This window comes from Rhinolophus sinicus, chromosome 10 (assembly GCF_057876585.1).
Source record: "Rhinolophus sinicus isolate RSI-liver-muscle chromosome 10, RSI-T2T, whole genome shotgun sequence".
Classification (NCBI taxonomy): Eukaryota; Metazoa; Chordata; class Mammalia; order Chiroptera; family Rhinolophidae; genus Rhinolophus; species Rhinolophus sinicus.
Genome location: NC_142510.1, coordinates 8220316 through 8235270, shown reverse-complemented (window position 1 = coordinate 8235270; position 14955 = coordinate 8220316). Strand labels below are relative to the sequence as shown.

Genomic DNA, 14955 nt, shown 5'->3' with positions numbered 1-14955 from the left:
ATACAGGCTGTAATGTTGAAGAGTTTTAACTCTGTATAACCCATGTTATGGTTTGTCAGGTGGTTTCCAAGGGCAGGAAGGACAGCATGAGGTTCCGCCAAGAATCCAGGTGATAAAATGAAGAGTCTCAGACTTATTTGGAGACATTTGGGTGTGGGGGAGACCATGAGGGCAGCTGCAGTTACACTCACCTCTTTCAAACAGGAGACTCAGAGTTATTAACTGAGGAAGAGAAGAAAAGCAGAGAAGCCAAGGACTGACGTTCCAGAAGGCTGGAGCGGAAGTCAGCCAGCAGGAAAGTACGTAGAGCAGGTGGCACCTCAGAGAGGTTGATCCAGGTAAGGAACCTGGATTCTTGTTTGTTTGCACCATTGCTGTGAGTGGGCTGTTTTTGTTTTTTGGGTGTGTTTTTTTTTGCAATAGAAGTAGAAAGTAGAATTCACCTGTTTGCGTGTTTTTGTTTCTGAAGAGCTGCTAGGATTTGAAGGCATCAAATGTTAGCTCTTGTGTGAACGTGGGTCTGTTCCCTAGCTCCCGATAGCTACAGTGCCTCATCTGCAAAATGGAGAGAATCCTGTCTTTGCTTGCATTTTCATTTTTGACCACTTTAATGCGTCTGGAATCAGACTGCACCCACTAATGGTTGCAAATATTAATATGGTATTTATTTCCCACCCCCAAGAGCTATCACAGAACTATGGTACTTTAAAATGTTAGCATCTTAGAAACAAAGAGCTCGACTTACTGGTATTTAATGGGAGAATTGAGTGAAATCATATTAATTCACTCAGCAAACACTAGTCACTACCACAGCCTGGCCTGCGGGAGCCCCATTAAACTGGTGTCTTCATTCTTTATAATAGTCTGTGACATTTAAAAAAATATATTTGTGCTTTCTGGTAACAAAAGGGTGTTTCAGCTCCAGCCAGACTGGTTTCTTTCCACCTTAAGAGTTGTCAGTGGCTCCTCTCTAAGGAGCCCTGGGTTCTTTGGGTGGTGAAGAGAATCAAAGACCAAAACCTAGGGGCTGAGGTGCAGGTAAGAGGAGGTGGAGGGCAAAAAAAAAAAAAAAAAAGAGCCACTTCTGGGCCACTTTTGGTAGTGACAGAGCTTGGGGGGGAAATGTCCTTTTAGAACACATAATTTCCACAGTATTTCTGCTTAAAACCATAACCGGGATCTAATCCTGAGAAATATCAGACCCAGGTTCAGGTATATGCCTCAAAATAGCTGGCCTTTACTCTTCAGAACTGTCCAAGTCGTGAAAGATAAAGGCTGAGAACTGTTCCCGAAGGACTAAATGCAATGGGTGAGCCTGGACTGGATTGTGAATTGGGAAAAAAAGGACAGTGGAATACGGACGGACTATAGATAAATGTCTCAGGGTCACTAGTACTCTGCTTACATAAGAGCATGTTCTGTACTTAGAATACACCTTGAAGCATGTAGGGGTAAGGGAACATGGCGCGTGCAATTTATTCTCAGAAAACACACACCGCAAAGTGTTGACAATTGGTGAGTTAAAGTGACGTGTGTCAGTTCTTTGTAGTATTCTTGCTATTTCCAGTAAGTTTGAAATTATTTCAAAGTAAAGAGTTTTTTCAAATTCTTTTAAGGACATTGATTCAAAACATTATTTTCCAACGTAAGGTATTTTGTTGCTGTGTTTTATGATGTTTTTCATCTGGGGTTTCATCAGCCAAAAATCCCTGACATGATGAAAGCAGAAAGTTTTGTAATTGCCGTATATGTATATTTATTGTTTGCAGATGAATCTGGCACCCAAAACAATGACTAATGCTGAAACTGAAATTGTAGTTTAAATTGTCCAAGGACATAGAATTAAGTTCACAATCAACATGTAAATGTCTGAAATTGATTTTCAAAATTGTTGAAGCAATAGGTGAGTTGGATTCATTGGCTTAAAGTGGTGACACGACATTTATTGAGCACCTGCTATTCACCAGGCACTGTGCTAGATGCAGGCCAAGTGCCATGAACAGAATGGACGAAGTCCGTCCCTCACAGGCGTCACCATTCTCCGGGGGGAGGCAGAGAAGCAAACGGGCAACTTCAGCTCAGTGTGAAAAGTGTCAATGGGGTAAGCAGTCAGGATCGAAATTTTCAACAACTGACATGGCATGGCCACTGTCCAGTCAGAAGGGACAATGGTGCCGGGTCCCATCGGCTGCCCCTGCTGTCCCAGGCGCTAACTCTTCAGTTACAGGAGCAGGGCAGGGCATCCATGCTGATATTTTAAGAAACCCCAGATGTGGACACAGCAGCTGGTCATCAGACCTGGGGTCTGTGGGGGCTAAGAGGAGGGGGACCTCGCCCAAGGTCGGGGATGCAGTAAGGAGGATTAAGATCTAGGTGAATATACTAACAACCACTGAGTTGTCCACTTCGGAGGGGTGAATTTTATGGTGTGTGAATTATATCTCAAGTAAAAATGAATCTAAAAACGATCTAAAGGATAAATTTAAGCAGCAGAAAGTGAAGCGTTTACAAAGGCTGGAGATGAGCAGGAACGCAGGGCCTCAGGGTAAATGGCCTTGGATGGCCACCGCAGCCTAACCCCCAGGGCGGGGTCCTCGCAGACAGGCCCCCCCATCACCTGGGGGTGGCTTCAACACGTCTGGGGAGCAAACCACAGCATTAGAGAGGAATTCCAACTCAAAGTTTCTTGCACTCCTGGAAAGTATAGAAATGCTATTGTTGGAGTAATGTTTACTCCCCATTGTCCCTGAGGGGTGGGGCTAGGGGACTGCAAACTCAGCTGTTTATAGGACTGAGCTGGGCTCCTAAATAAGTCACCTGGTTGATTGATGGTTGGAGTTCACCCAGAAGGGACAGGTCCCACAACTCAACTCAGCCCACGCTTCCAACTCCAATGTCTTCTCAAAAGAAGTCAGCCATCTAGACTTTTTAAAAAGGATTTTAAAATTGCATATTATTAAGTGAAAAAAAGCCAGTCTGAAAAGGCTACATACTGTATGATTCCAACTATACAACATTCTGGAAAAGGCAAAACTAAGGAGACCAGGGACTGAGTGAATAAGCAGAGCCCAGAGGACTTGGGGGGCAGTGAAACTACTCTGTATGATACTGTAATGGTAGATACATATCATTATACATTTGTCCAAACCCATAGAACCTACAACACCAAGAGTGAACCCTAATGTAGACTACAGACTTGGGGTGATGATGTGTCAATGTAGGTTCATCAATTGTAGCAAATCTTGCATCTGGTGGGGGACGCTGACAATGGGACAGACTATGTGTGGGAAGGGGGTGGAAGGTATCTGGGAAATCTCTGTACCTTCCCCTTAATTTTGCTGCAAACACAAAACTGCTTTAAAAAGGAAGTCTAAAAAATAATACAACAAAAAAAATGTATTGACATCAATAAAATTAACCATTTTAAAGTGAACAATTCAGTGGCATTTAGTACTTCACACTGTTGTTTAAAACGTTTCCATCAGTCCAAAATGAAACTCCATACCCATCTGGCAGTTTCTCCCCATTGTTCCCTCCCCACAGCCCCTGGCCACCACCACTCTGCCTTCTGTCTGTGTGGCTTCTCATCTGAGCGAGTCAGATTTCTAATGTGATCTCTTCCAATTTTTTAAATTCACATTCATTTAAAATACCTCCCCATCTAAGAGTATATCTGAGGCTTGGAGTTAGGGGCTGACTGTCCCTTTGCAATTTCTATTCTACAGTATTTTAAAATCCAGGGGAGAGACACATCTGTATTGAGATTTGGGAAAAATGTGAGGATCCATTAACACGATTTGTGGCTGTTTCTGAGTCATTCTGGAAGCCTCCTTGCTCCAGTAATGAGTAAGGAGTGAGTCACGGGCCACGGAACACCCCCAGGCTGCTCCCCTGCGTGGATTTCCTTAAGGCTGGGAAAGGGCCAGGCCCGGGGATTTTTCTCTTGGATTTCAATCCAAACTGATTAACTTGGTGCTTCCTAAGGAAATACCATTGGCATTGCATGCCAGAGTATATGGCTACGCCTCGTATCAACACCTACCCCCACCTGAATGAACATCACACACACACACACACACACACACACACACACACACACACACACTCAGACACATAAACACCACTGTGAGCATTCCCTAATTATCCAGAAATGGACAACCTGGAAAAATATTCCCAGTCACTCAGAGCACAGCAGAATCACAGAGCAGAAGCCTTTCACACCCATCCCAACACCTGCTGCATCTTCAGGGATAGAGAACCTCACGTTTAGGCCCTTCGTTCGAGCTCCCCTGGGAAAGCAGACCGCCGAGACATACATCTGGGACCCACTGCCTTTCACCATCTCCCCCCAATCTCAGAAGTCCCAGACCTGCAGCTGGCAGAATTTGGACAAAGGTCACTATTAGTCAAGTTCCCATGTGTGTCCCTGGAGTTTAGCCACCAGCATCTCGCACTCTGGCCCCCTCATCAGCCTGCGAACAGACTGTGCTGCCTCCATGCTTGCCCTGTAAGCCACATGCGGTCACAGGCAGCTTCCTCAAGTGTCAACCAGATCATACCTGTCCCCCGCTCCGATCTCTCCAAAGATTGCCCATCAAAAGCAAACAAAATCCCAAGTTCCCCACTGGCATCTCCAAAGCCCTCCACCTCTTTCCTCTCACAAATCTCCAGTGTGTCTCCTCTTCCCTCTCACACTTCCCATAGCCTGGCCTGGTTCCAACAATCCCTAGGATATGCCTCACCTCAGTGCCTTTGCACTTGTTGTTTCTCCAGAACTCCCTTCCTGTGGCTCTTCCCATACCTGGCTCCTCTTCCGCATTTGGGTCTCAATCCAAATGCACCTCCTCAGACCTCCTCTGAGCCCTCCATGATTGAAAGTAACCCCCTGACCCCTTTTTCTTACATTCTCCTTCGTGGCACTTACCACTCTCTGATGTTACCTTAATATTTAAAGATTTGCTTATATATGTTCACTGCCTTCCCCCTAATTAAAATGTCAGCTCCATGAGGACAGGGACCAGGCCTGTTTGGTTTTCCTGTGTCCCCTAGCACAGTGTTTGGCACACAGAGGTCCTCGAACATTTTTGTTGATTTAATGAATAAATGAGTGAGCAAAAGAATAAACCAGCGGTTCTCAAAGGGGAGTTGATTTGGGGGGCCCCCCCCAGAATGTCACAAGCAGCGGTGCTGCCGCTGGTATCTGGTGAGTAGAGGCCAGAGACGCTGCTAAACAGCCTGCAATGCTCAGGACGGCCTTTGCAACAAGTAATGTCCGGCCCCAAATGTCAAGAGCGTCAAACCGGGAATAAATGAATGAGTGACTAAAACCCTCCAGGTCCGCGCAGTCGAGCTGTCCAATCAAGGAACCTGACCAACGTCCCCTTCTGGTCACCACTTCCTTGATTGTGTGGGTCATAGTTCAGCAGAAATCTCCCTTTAGTGATCGGTTTGTTGGGATGGCTTATGCAACCAATTTCATGTTAACAAGGAAAAAATATAAATAAGGGGAAGTTAAGCAGCTGTAAATGGAAGGAGTTAATTTCAAAATATGTAATTCCGTGTCTTAATCAAAGAGAACTGAAATTTGTCTAGTTCCCCGATTCTGCGGGTTATTTTCCTTGGTAATCGTGGACCTTCCTTAAAATTAAATAATCAGCTCTTGGTGAGACCTGCTTATGTTGTTATATTCCTGTATTTTTAAAACAGATTTTAGAGTGGGGAGAGGCAGTGTGACTTGTTTCCCAAAAATCACTGGGGCCAGGGGAACCTCAAAAGGTGAGGGGTCCTCACTGACTGAGGCAAACAGACTTCCTGGAATAACAACAGCAAAAAAAAGCCAAATTTCTCCTCTTGGGCACGTAGGAGCGTTAGATTGTGTGTCACAGTTTGAGATGTGCTTGTGTTGACTGTTGAGAATAATGGCTGGTCACCAGGCCCCTCTGTACCTTCACCTGCCCCCCATCCTTCCCCCGCCCTACTGCTTCCCATGGGTCTGTGCCAAACACAGAGGTGTCAGGAAGGCTCTGAATTCCTTCAAATGCAAATTTAACTGATCCCAATCCAAACCCCAGACAGAGAGCAAGAGAGTATAAGTCAGGGTTCTCAACCAGGGGCGACTTTGCTCCTTGGGGACATTTGGCCATGTCTGGAGTCACACCTGGGGGGTCGGGGGTCGGTGGGGAGGGGCAAGGCAGTGCTGCTGGCATCTAGTAGGCAGCGGCCAGGGATGCTTCTAAAGTCCTACATGCACAGGACGGCTCCCACGACAAAGATTTACCCAGCACCAAATATCAACAGTGCCAAGGCTGAGAAAGCGTGCTCTAAATAGCAGAAGTAATTTCGCATTCTCATTGACGCACGGAAAATGTAAAGTACTCCCCAGAATAAGCATAAGATGGAATCCCTGGAAATGCTAGTCCCACAGCAGAGCTTGTCTCCTAAGCACAGGGTAATATACGAACTCGAGAGCCAGACTCTAAGGGTTCAAATCCCCACCCTGCCACTTCATAGCTGTGATGCTGAGCAAGTCACTCAGCAACCTCTTTCCCTCAATTTCTTTAATCTTGAAACTGATAAAAATCATAGAAGCTACTTCATAGGTTTGTAGGACAGATGAAATGAATAATTATAAGTAAAACACCTAGAATACTGCCTGCATATAGTAAGTGCTAGGTTAAATGTTTGCTACAATTATTTTTCCTTCAATATAACTTCCCTTAAAACCTAGCCAACAATTGCATCCGTGGCTCATTTTGAGAAACAGCTCTTGTATCCAACATGGGAAGATAAATTGACAGTGAAAGACTTCTTGAAAGGAAAAAATGTTATTCTCCTGGACAGACTAATTAGGGATTTGCAGGGGTAGTTTTGATTCCATGTGCTTGTTGCCTTGGGACCCGGATCCCACTAACACCTGCAACCAGAGGACAGCGTTCTTCTCATCTGATGCCCCCTGGGCTGAATGAGGACCAACCATGAAACCCTGGCCAAACCGCGTCAATAAAACCTGCCTTGACAATCGAGACCAAAGTCAGACCCAACGGATCTGTCCGGGGCAAGAAGAGATCACCCTACTTTGAGTCCAAATGAATTTTGTGAAGACGGTGCCTTGAAAGCATAAACATAACTTTCCCCGAGGGTCGGTCTCCAGCTCCAAGGACAATCCCACTGGGACATCCTGTTCCAACTGAAGATATGCCTCTACCCCAGTCCTGCCCACAGACACAGGACACGGAAGTCCCACTTATGGCCAGATAACAGGTGCCATTTATGAAGCCCGTATGAGCTGTTAGGGGGGGTCCCATTAGTCTCGTTACATACATTTGTCCCCTGATTTAGTCCTCTTTACACAACCCTATGATGGAGCTAATATCCCCATTTTACAAATGAGAACATACGGGACCTGGAAGGTGCCCTGACTTGTTCAAGGTCACTGTGAGTAAAATAAAAAGGTTAACATCAGGCCAGCTTGAGAGTGACCTGGGTGGAAGGGCCCCTGGGTTGGAGGAACTGTGAGCGGGCAAGCAGGCTATGGATCTCAGCGAACAGAATCATAGAAAAGGTTTGCAGGCAAAGAAAATTAAACAAAAACAGAAAATTTTTTAAAAAATGTTTGCAGGAAATAGAGGCTGCAGCTTCTGTGCTTCCAGGCGACTCAGAGTGCACCTGGCCCATGCAGGTGACAGAGCACAGGGAACTGTGTGGGGTCGGGGCTGATCTCCCGATGACATGCAGATGCTGTGTTGCCACCCCGTCTCCTTCTGTAGAGCCAAGTAAGATTCTGATCATGGCGCCGCCCTGCAGAAATCCCAGCTCCAGAACTATGCTCCCCAACATGTGCCTATTTAAAATTAAAATGAAATATCCAAGTTTCTGTCCCGCGGTCACATGAGCCACATATCAAGTGCTCAGTAACCACACGGGGCTGGTGGCTACCATATCGGACAGCACGGACGTAGTACATTCCCATCCTTATAGAAAGTTCCAGTGGACAGCGCACCTCCACAACTTCACTTATAGGCCCTTCACGGTGTGGCCGCAGCCTCTGCCCAGCCCACTCAATGACCCACTCTCATCTCTAAGCCTTTGCATGTCATGCCCCTTCCCTCTTTCCCTGCTTAGCTAACTCCTCTCCATCCTTCATCCTTCAGGTCTCAGCTCAGCTGTCACTTCCTCTGCTGACCAGGGTCAGTGCCCAAGCTTTTGCCTATCACGGCACGTAAAACCCCAAGTTGTAACAGCCAGGGGCATGCCTGCACCCCCACACCACTGGTCTTCCCCTGGGGGCAAGTTCACCTCCTGGGGGACATTTAGCAGTGTCAGGAGACATTATTGCTGGGATGCTACTGGCATCTGGTGAGTAGCGGGCAGGGATGCTGGTGAGTAGAGGGCAGGGATGCTGCTGAACATTCTGCAATGCACAGGACGGCCCCACAGCAAGAAGAATCTGGCCCAGAATGGCAGCAGTGTCGTGACTGTCCATCTCTGCTCCAGATTGGGCAACTCCATAAAGGCAGGGGGCGTGGCCTTATACGCCGTCTCCCCAGCCACCAGCCCAGAGATGGGCATAAAGGAGGTGCTCATGAAAGACTGAACACACGAGTTTAGATGTTCTATACGATTCTTTCCCCAGGATTCCAGTTCTCTTACAGTGTCTTTCCTGAAAGACAATCATTGGTCATTATGGGAGGTTGAATAACGGCCCCCCAAAAGATCTGGGTCCTAATCCCTGGGAACCGAATGTTACTGCACATGGCAAAACCGAATGTTACTGCACAGATATGATGAAGGATCTTGAGATGGGGAGATTATTCCAGATTATCCCAGTGGGCCCTAAATGCAATCACAAGTAGCCCCATAAGAGGAAGGGAGGGAGATTTCACGCAGAGCAAAAGACAACGTGAAAATGAGCAGCGAGCTGAAGATGCTGCACTGCTGGCCTTGAGGATGGAGAAAGGGGCCCCAAGCCAGCAGCCACCAGAATCCGGAAAAGGCAAGGAACAGATTTTCCCCTGGAGCCTCCAGAAGGAGTATGGCTCTGCTGACACCTGGTTTCAGCCCAGTGAAACCCATTTTGGACTTCTGGCCTCCAGAACTGTGAGAGAATAAATTTCTGTTGTTCTAAGCCACCCAGTTTATGGTAATTCGTTACGGTGGCCCTTGGAAATTAATACTGTCTTATTCCATTCTGGGGTTTTATTGGCTTTGAATCAGAGAATTTAAAAGGAATGGCATTTAGGTGCCAGGCCCCCATGCCTAGAAGGCTGGAAGGAGAGATGGGGCAGAAGCAGGTGAGTGAGTGTGGTTAAGCTATGGATGTTTCTAGATGTGGCAGCTGCCTGGGTCATCAGCAATCACGTTTATGGGTCCTGCCGCTTTGGGGGATGCTGAAGGTCTCAAGCGGGCAAGTGACTTGACCCAGGAAACTACGTCTGTCTGGCTAGTGCTGAAGCAGTGATTAGAATAAAAATTCCAGTCGTTGGACACCTCTCCAGCTTCCCGCCAACCTCTTTCTCTTCTCCCACCACCTTGCAGACACAGAGGCCTTTCTCTGACCTTCCAGCATGGCCTTGGTGCCTTTGCACCTGCTGTCCCTTCCACGTGGGACACTCTTTCTTCAGGTCTCCCACAACTGGCTGCTTCTCATCATTCAGGTCTCCGTTCAAATGTCACCTCCTCAGAGAGACCCTCCCTGACTACGCAAAGGCAAGCGGCCTTCCCCAGTTAATTTCTCTTGCATCACCCAGTTGATTTTCTCTCAGCTCTTCTCCTGCTAATTATCTTGTTAACGTCTTTGTTTGCCTGCTCAATGTTGTCCCCTCCCACCCAGACTGCAGGCTCCAAGAGGGCAGGGGCCTTGTCTGGTCTGTCCGGGGTATGTCCCCTAGCGCGGGCCAGGCGACACTGGGTGCTGAATACATTCTGAATCAATGAGCGACTGCATACGTGAGTGAACGTGAATGGATGAATTTGCAGCTTTGGGGGGTGTCTCCCCAAAGCCAGTCTCCACGTACCTGACCTTGGCTTTCCGAAAGGCCAGCTCCTCTTCGTTGCCAAAGTCCAAGGACACATCCTCAGTGTCGTCCATCAGGGCCTGGCAGGGGCACCAAAGACCAGTGGCAGACCCCACCCCCACCGCTGGCGGGCCCTTCCCCTGAGGCTGTGACTCCTGGCCTTCTCCACCCTTCTGCTCATGTGGGGTCCAGCCCAGGCCCAGGCTCCGGCTGGCGCATCCCTCCTCCCCGCCCCCCTTTCTCCGAGCGCTCCCGCAGGCTCCTCCCTTCCTCACCACCATCCTTCCACTCCCAGCATCCCCGGCCCTACCTGCTTCATTCTCCCAAGAGCCCACCTGGAGCCCAGACCGCAGGCTCCGGTGCCGCCCCTCGCCGCCGAAGGGCTAGGATGCTCGGCTGGCCCCTGGTGGCGGGAGGGTCGGAGCCTGAGACCCGCAGTGCAACCTCCGAACGGGTCCCCGGTGGGGGCGGGGCGCGCGGGGCCCAGAGCGCAGTCGCGGGCTGGGGAGGTGGGCACGGCAGCTCTGAACGGGGCGGGGCTTAGAAGGTCCCCGGGCCCAGGGGCTCACTGGGGACCCGGCCTGAGAGAGAAAGAGCAGATGCTCAGGAGCAAAGGGATCCAGGGCACAGACCGAGCTGCAGCAGGGAGGGGACGATTCAGGCTCAGAGGCGGACTTGGGGACCGTGAACACTGATCCCGGGAAGAAGAGAGGGGGGTGAATGAGGTGGATGTTTTATAAATGTTCTATAAATGTCCAATGAGCAAGCGAATGAACGAATGAATGTCTGTGTTGGGCACCTTCATACAGCGTTTGGAGAAGGTGAGTGGTTTCCCAAAGTCTCTGATCCCAAGAATTTCCCAGGGCCCTTAGTAAAAGCAGATCCCCAGGCCTGGCCCTGGAGATTCAGAAGTCCTAGAGTGGGACCCCGGAATCTGCCTTTTAACAAGTGACTCTGCTACAGCCACACCTTGGGAACCACTGCTGACTACAGTGACAGTTGCACTCATCAGGGTGCCAGACACATATTGAACACAGAATAACTATTATTGGCAGTAATAGTGTTTCTGGATGTAAAGCCTTCCCAGGTATCTCCCAGGAAAGGAGGCTTGCCACTTGAAAGTCTTTCCTTGCCCAGAACAAGGTCACTTCCCCTCCTTTCTGCGCACTCCCTCTCCTGACCTCCCACCCAGAGGCAGAAGGCTGAACATCTCAATGCCAAGGCCCCTAGTCCTGCCACAGGCAGTAGGGGCCTGTCCCCCATCCTTGGTGACCAGAAAAGGGTCTGTATTGCTCCAAGATGTGTGCCTGAGAAGCCACAAGCCCGAGGAACACGTCAGGTGGCTGAGTTTATGGTTTACTGAGACTTACTGATGGGGGAGAGTCTCCAGTGGCTGCCGGCCGGAGGGGTAGCACTCCGCACCCAGGCAGAGAAGAAGCAAGGTCATATGGGTACAGCAAACAAAGAGCATTGCATGGGAGAAGTCATCCGGCAGGCACTGCAGGCCTGCTGTCACGCACACAGCATCCCGAGAAGCCGGGAGACCTTGACTGCTGGCTAGTGTACAGAACTGGCTTTCTGATAAGCAGCGTTCCCATGGAGCTCAGAGACCTTGACTGCCTGCTAGCTTAGCTGCCTGTGGGCCTGGTCCCTACAACAACTCGCCCACTGCTGGCCCTGACGGGGTGACCAGCCTGGGATGTGCCCGGGGTGGGGGGAGGGAAGGGGAGTAGCAAGCAGAACTGCACAAAACTGCCTAAGCTCTGTTCCCTGGGTGGGTTCCCCCCTTCCTTCCCTAAACTGACCCCACAAAAGGCCTGCCAGGTGTGTGCTTTCTCCTGCCAACAGAATGCCATCTTTGGGGATCAGAGGTCTGGCTGGGGCCTGGATGCTGCAGCTCTAACAAGCTCTCAGGTGATGCTGACGCTGCTGGCCTCTGGACCACCCTTTGAACTGTACGGATCTAAACCACCAAAGCCTGGTTTCCTAAAAAAGCCTGTTGGCTCTTCCAGCCCAAAGCCAGCTCCAGGCACACAAGAGTGTCACTCTGAGAGGCTGGGCCCCAGCTGCTTGGGGGGGGGGGGGGTGAGTGGGCGGACAGGTGGAGGTGAGAAGCCGTTGCAGAATATTTAGGGGCTTTTTCTCCTACCCTGAGAATCACCAGCTGTTGGTATCTGTTAAGTTGGGGCTCAGAGAGTCCCCAAGGGGGTAAAGAGGTAGGAAAGTCCCCTTGGAAGCCCCCTTTGGGGACAAACTGTCATTGTCAGCCATTGGGTTGGGGGTGCCTCGAGAAACAGCCACAGATCCCACCATGTGGAGGTCACCCCACAAACACGGGGTTATATTATTCTCCCCCCCCCAACTATCCACATTGGGGCACAGGCTGAGTGTCATGCAGGGTGGTGGGTGGGGTCTCTGGTCCCGCTCCCCACATAAGAATGCAGGATATGGCAAGGCCAAAAAGGAACACCCATGGAGCCATAGATAGGGGAGTCACACCACTATATTCTCGCTGGTGGCTGGGTTGGAGACACAGGAAGCAGGAGCCACACTATCCACAACCTGCCATCCGTTTCTCTGCCAACCAACCTCACTTGCTAGCTGCAATCCGCCTCTCTGCAATCCGCTCTTGCTAGCCCCCCATTTTCTGCTAGCATAGCCATGGCAGTTATATTAGTGGCCAGTGGCTCACTGGTTACAGCTGACGGCCAACTAGCCACAGCTGATGGCCATTCGATCACAGTTGATGGCCATTTACTACCTGAGCCAGCACCTTTCCACGTGAGGCCGAGAGCCTGGAAACTGCACTCCTGGCTCTGTCCCCACACTGAGGATACAGATGGTGGGGCCAGACCTGGAAGGTCTAGCATTCCCTTCCTGGGAGAAAGTGTCCTCTCTGCACACACACCCAAATGGCCCTCTGTGGGGTCTTTGCAGAACTGTGGGGGTGGGCAGAGTGCCTGAAAATTTTGCAGGGAATTCATCATTGGCTCTGAAACCAGCTGCAGTGGGTTCATCTGGGGCTGCTGATTAAAAGGCAGATCCCAGGACCCTGCTTCAGGCTCCTGAATCTCCAGGCCCAGGGCCTGGGAATCTGCTTTTAAATGCACTCTGGGGAATTCTTGGGATCAGACACTTTTGGGAAACACTGACCTTCTCCCCTCACACTGATACCACTGAATATGGGCCACTGCGATCCTGACATGAGTCGCCCTCTGCCCAGGAGGGGTTTGGGGAGCAGAGCTGTAAGGAGCAGCTTCATCTCTGAGCCGTGGCCCTGGAGCCAGAACAACCTCGGGGAAGGGGCTCCAGGCTCAGGCAGCCCCTGGCCTCTGGGTGGCCCTTGGAGGTCAACATCTAGGCTTGGCTTAGACTGTGGCCCCACCACTCCTTGTCTGAGTGGCCTTGGGCAGGGGACTTCACCACTCTGGCCTCAGTTTCCACATCTATAAAATGGGGCTGCACCTACCCCTACCCAGCAGGGATGATACCACAACTAGAGAAAACACATGTATAACAATCTCCTCAGAGTAGAGGCTTGGAAAACAGTGACCCTGGTGACAATGATTTGTGGTCATCAACAGAGGGGCCTGGGATCCTAGGAACCCCATGGGCTGTGTAGAACACTGGATGTGAGCCTCATGTTGGAATTACTCCTTTTGCTGAGGGGCATCTGTTTTCATGGGGGAACAGGAGCTGCACAGCCAGCTCATTTGGCTGTTTCCTGAGCATGTACTGTGGGGCCCACACTGCATGTACCCAGGACAAATGGCAGCTGGGACAGAGGACTGTGCATAGCCCTTCCCCTCAGATGGGACCCCAGAAGCACTGGACCGGAAGGCAGGAGCTTGAGTGTGAACTGACATGGCTGGATGCTGGAACCTGGATCACAGCTGGGGCAGGCAGTCTCGAGGGCTTGGCACGGCTGGACCATGCCCAGCTCCCAGCCACACACGTTCTGCTCCTTATTCTGAGGGAAAAGGGCAGTTGGCACAGAGGATGAGGAATCGAGGGCAGGGTGTGTGTGATCAGAACTGGGGCTGGTAAAGGCCCTGAGCTGCTCCCGTTCCCCCATCAGGCAGCGTGGCAGCCGAAGCCCCCAGGCCCGTCATTCCCGGGTCAGCAGCCACCGCTCACCCTCAGCCCGGTACACGCATGGGTGGCACTCCCTAAGATCCCACCAGTCCCTACGATCTGCCCATCTGGCAATGGCCCTGCAAGTCACCTCAGGTAGGGTTGCCAGATCTAGCAAGTAAAAATAGGGGAACCCAGTGAAACTGAACTTAAGATAAACAACAAATAATTTGTTAGTATAAGTACATACCATGCAATGTTTGGGATACACTTATACTAAAAATAATTATCAATTGCTTATCTCAGATTCCAATTAACCTGGGTGACCTGTATTTCCTCTGGCAACCCTGTGACTCCAGGCCAGGGTGCACCCAGGCCCACGAGGCCTGTCACTGCCACCCTGGTGCTTGGGCAGCTGCCCTTCTCACCCACCTCTTGCAGAAGCTGTGCCCATGGCACAGTGATCCTTCCACCTGTCCTCTCCACGCTGGCAGCCAGGGCAGGGCACCCAGGAAGGCAGTGCAGAGGGCCAAGAAAAGAAGGTGGGGCCCTCCGTGGGCTGCCGTCAGGACCCGGTTCACCTTGCTATCGTGCACACTCCTGGGTCCTTCACTCACGCTGGGTGGGACATTAGGGAGGGGGTCAGGAAGGGCCGCTTGGAGCCTCCACCTTCTCAGCCCTGTGAAAAATTGGTGTGTGTGGTGGGGGAGCATTGATGCAGAGGAAACAGCAGGTACAAAGGCCCTGAGAGCCTCTGAGAATGGGCGCACCTGGCTAGCGTACACTAGCAGAGAGCATCACGGGAGCCAGCCTGCAGGGGGCAGCCGCTCCGCCCCCGCAAAGCCTTATGGGCCAGCAGGGGAGTCCA

At 50.6% G+C, this 14955-nt stretch overlaps 1 protein-coding gene across 7 annotated transcripts in view; it reads right to left on the bottom strand.

Annotated features, from left to right (window-relative positions):
* The window catches only part of TVP23A (trans-golgi network vesicle protein 23 homolog A), a 31686-nt gene extending 21073 nt beyond the window's left edge, over positions 1–10613 (bottom strand). For 4 of the 7 annotated variants that reach the window (XR_016022563.1, XR_016022564.1, XR_016022565.1 and 1 more), the window contains exons 1-2: positions 10324–10604; positions 10014–10093 (exon numbers count right to left, since the gene is read on the bottom strand). Coding sequence is in view for 4 of the 7 variants with exons in the window: in XM_088801245.1 (XP_088657371.1) it covers positions 10014–10093; positions 10324–10332 (89 nt within the window). In the remaining 3 variants the exon portion in view is untranslated. Of the gene's footprint in view, positions 1–10013; positions 10094–10323 lie in introns of all 7 variants that reach the window. The other 3 variants (XM_074322579.2, XM_088801246.1, XM_019714069.3) reach the window with 3 other exon arrangements.
* Between the last annotated feature and the right edge of the window lie 4342 nt (positions 10614–14955).